Source organism: Vollenhovia emeryi, unplaced genomic scaffold (genome assembly GCF_000949405.1).
Source record: "Vollenhovia emeryi isolate VEMERY1.0 unplaced genomic scaffold, V.emery_V1.0 DF942211.1, whole genome shotgun sequence".
NCBI lineage: Eukaryota > Metazoa > Arthropoda > Insecta > Hymenoptera > Formicidae > Vollenhovia > Vollenhovia emeryi.
This window is the reverse complement of record NW_011964155.1, coordinates 166-4,036: the sequence shown is the minus strand read 5'-3', so window position 1 is coordinate 4,036 and position 3,871 is coordinate 166. Positions and strand designations below refer to the sequence as shown.

The 3,871-nt window shown below is 49.9% G+C and overlaps 1 protein-coding gene across 1 annotated transcript; it reads right to left on the bottom strand.

Moving 5' to 3' along the window:
* Positions 1-6: 6 nt before the first annotated feature.
* Positions 7-3,580, bottom strand: LOC105569657 (the record flags this gene model as incomplete). Its single annotated transcript, XM_012026295.1, has 1 exon — positions 7-3,580. A coding segment is annotated over exon 1 (3,574 nt), but the record flags the coding sequence as incomplete, so codon positions are not given.
* Between the last annotated feature and the right edge of the window lie 291 nt (positions 3,581-3,871).

Genomic DNA, 3,871 nt, shown 5'->3' with positions numbered 1-3,871 from the left:
CGCTACTGGGCCAATCGCCTTCCGGCGTCGTTAGAAATGCTGGTCCGTGCCACCAGCTGGATGAATCCACGAGTTCACGCGGATCACATCCTCGCGATAAGGCATCGGCCGGGTTGTTGGCCGAAGAAACGTGCCGCCAGGACCGTGAATCTGTGAGACGCTGAATTTCCCCCACTCTATTTGCTACAAACACCGCCCATTTTCTCGACGGCGAGTTGATCCAATTCAGCGTGATAGTAGAATCAGACCACAAAAATATTTTCATGTTTGCCGATTCAACCGAGTCTTTGATTTTGTGTATCAATTGCGCCAATAACAGCGCCGCGGATAGCTCAAGGCGTGGCAACGTAACCGCTTTGAGCGGTGCCACGCGCGACTTTGAGCACAAAAGCACAACCTGAAACTTATTGCCCACGTCGGGCGTACGGATATAAACGCATGCCCCAAATGCCCGTTGGCTCGCGTCACAAAATCCATGTATTTGTGCATGTTGTGGATCCCCGTTGCGTCTTACGCACCGCGGAATCTTTATCTTGTTTAAATCGAGCAGCTGCGATCTAAATTTTGCCCACCGAGACAGGATGTCAGGTGGTATTGACTCGTCCCAATGAATTTCCAATTGCCATAAGTCCTGCAGTATGAGCTTCGCAACCACCACCGCCGGACCGAGTAAACCCAAGGGATCAAATAAACGCGAGACCTCCGTCAATATTACGCGTTTGGAAACGGGCTGGGTGCTCTCGTTTGGCATGCTTGAAAAAAGAAATGTATCGGAGAACTGGTTCCAAAGCATACCCAGAATACGCGAATTACCAGTAAAATCATTGATTTTAACCGCATTGCTTTCTAGATCGCGTATATCTTTTAATAACTCTGGGGCGTTTGAGGCCCACTTGCTGAGTTCAAACGAACCTGTCCGCAACAGGCTGATAGCTTCGTCTCGCGCTTTCTTCGCCTCCCCGACGGTATCTGCCCCCGTTAATAAGTCGTCCACGTAAAAATCGCGTTGCACGCATATCGAGCCTAATGGATATTTGTCGCGACTCGATTCGGCGAGTAGTTTGAGGCATCTTGTTGCCAGATAAGAGGCTGGCGAAGTTCCGTACGTTATTGTGGATAGCTCATATGTCCTAACCTCCTGTGATGGATCATCCCGCCAGAGAATTCGCTGGTATCGCCTTTGCGCGGGATCTATTAATATTTGCCGATACATCTTTATGATATCGGCGGCGAAAACTATTCGAAACATTCTAAATCGTAATAAAATTGCTATCAAATCCTGTTGCACCACCGGACCTGTCATGAGCACGTCATTTAGCGAAATACCGGTGCTACTTTTGGCTGACGCGTCAAAAACTACCCGTATGCTAGTCGGTTGCGATGGTGTTTTGAAAACACAATGGTGGGGGAGGTAGCACGCGTCTCCTTCCCCCTCTGGGGTGTTTATAATTTGCTTCATATGGCCAAGGGCCAAATACTCGTGCAAAAAACGCGAATATTGCAACTTGAGAGTGGCATTGCGCGCCAAGCGATTCTCGAGACTATGTAAACGTCGCAGGGCGATGTCCTTTGTTTCGCCGAGGTTGTTGATCGCGTGATCCTTGAAAGGAAGCCTAACCACGTATCGGCCCTGCGGGTTACGCGTTACGCTCTGCAGAAACTCCTTCTCACAACGCAATTCGTCGCTAGTATAGATGCCTTGACCCTCAATATTTTCAAGCCGCCAGAAACGGGCTAATGAATCGTGTAATTGCGAGTTGCTAACCTTCGCGTGGCAGACGTGAACCTTATAAGGCTTAGAGGATGGATTGGCGAATCGCCCTGCCAGGATCCATCCCAATTTTGTTTTTTGCAACGTCGGGCAGCCCTCGGTGGCTTCGATTTGCCCAACGCTTATTACCGACCAAAATAGTTCCGCGCCTATCAGCATATCTATGTCCGATGCTATGTTAAATGTTGGATCGGCTAATGTAATGTTCCGCGGAATGTCGAAATCCTTCCGTTTCAAAGTGACCGCTGGTAGCCTGTCGGTGACTTGATCCGTCACGATGCAATTAATTTTTGCGCTGAAGGGGCCTGTACGCGACTGTATGCGCACCTGAGCGATTTGCGTGGCTTTAGTAACCGTACCGCCCACCCCGCTTATTGAAATATTTGACACTCTTGATTCTACACCGAGGCGATCCGCGTATCCCCTGGAGATGAAATTCGCCTGTGATCCCGAATCCAATAGTGCTCGACAAGGAATGCGCGTCCCGTTGATATCGTAAGCATGAACAAGGGCTGTGGACAGCATAACGTTCTGACAATTTCGCGTAGCTAAACTAGTCGTCGCTGTGACGTTAGCCACCTCCGCGGCTTGAACCGCTTCCCCCGTTTGATCACCAGACGTGGTTGCAGCTACATGTAATAGCGTATTATGTTTTGATTTGCAAAGCCTGCAACTACCCGAAGTACATTTACTCGCGACATGACTCGTGGATCGCAAACAATTGATGCATGTTTTGTTTTTACGAACCTCAGCAATTCTTTTGGGAATGGGAAGAGCCAAAAATTCTTTACAATAGTAAATTGAATGCTCCCCGCGACAAAATGTGCACCTTGTTTTAACTGTTGCGGCGCCGACGGCCTGCCGGCCCCCGACTACTTGTGAGCGCGAGCCCCCCTTTTGAACTGGGGCCCTGTTTTTAGCGGTGGCTTCCAACGTTTGACATTGCTGAGTGATGAAGTCAATAAACTGCTTAAGCGTTGGCAACTCGGATTTGCTTAAGGAAGCTTGCCATTCACGTTCGGTTCGCGTATCTAATTTATTGCTCAATATAAATACGAGTAAGTCGTCCCACTGTGAAGTTGGACGCCCCAAAGCCTTAAGGGCATTAACATGTCTCGATGCGCCGTCTGCAATTTGACGCAAATCGAGTGAATTTTCTTTATTCATGGAAGGCAACTCCATGATGGCCCTCACGTGACTTTGTACAATGACGAGCTTGTTGTCGTATCTTGATTTTAAGAGGTTCCAGGCCACCTCGTAATTTACAGCCGAAATCTCTAACGAGCTAATGAGCTTGCTAGCGTCACCTCTCAGACAACCTTTCAAATATTGCAGCCTTTGTATATCGGTAAGCGATTCGTTCGTATGTAGAATGGAATTAAACGTGTCGCGGAAAGGGAACCACTCGTCGTATTCCCCTGAAAAACTGGGAAGGTCCAGCTTGGGCAATCTCACGTGCGCGAGCAGCCTTGTTGAAGCCGCCTCGCTCGATGGAGACCGCGCCACCACCTCCGGAACCGGTACCGGAGGTGCCAGTAACTCCCTGACTCTCGCGGACAGTTTGTAATAGGCCTCTTCGAAGCCTGCGCGATGACTTGCCTCCGCCTCGTCAAGCAATTCAATTTGCGCTTGTACGTCTTGGTAATCGGACCAAAACCCCCCTAACCTGACTTGCCGCTCTTCGAGTTGAGCCTTTATCGAGGGAGAAATGGACTCGACCGATTCCACGAACGTCTTAATGCGCGTACACGAACCTTGTATTGTCGCGCGTCGCCTCTTTAGCCCGACGAGGTTTTGTTCATCCGCCATTTTGTTAACGCGTTGGTTGGCCGTTCACTGTGAACGTTTGCTCTGAATGGTTTCCCTTACCTTACACAATGAGACTAAATCGACGCAGTACGCTCGCTATCTCAAGAAGTTCCGTGGTCCGCTATTGATGCCCGTCGATGGTAACCCTCGGACCGCAGACGTTGACTCTCGGCTCTCGTATCGTCGACGTTGACTCTCGGCTCTCGTATCGCCGACCTTGGCTCTCGGACCGCCGACGTTGACTCTCGGACCGCCGACGTTGACTCTCGGCTCTCGTATCGCCGACCTTGA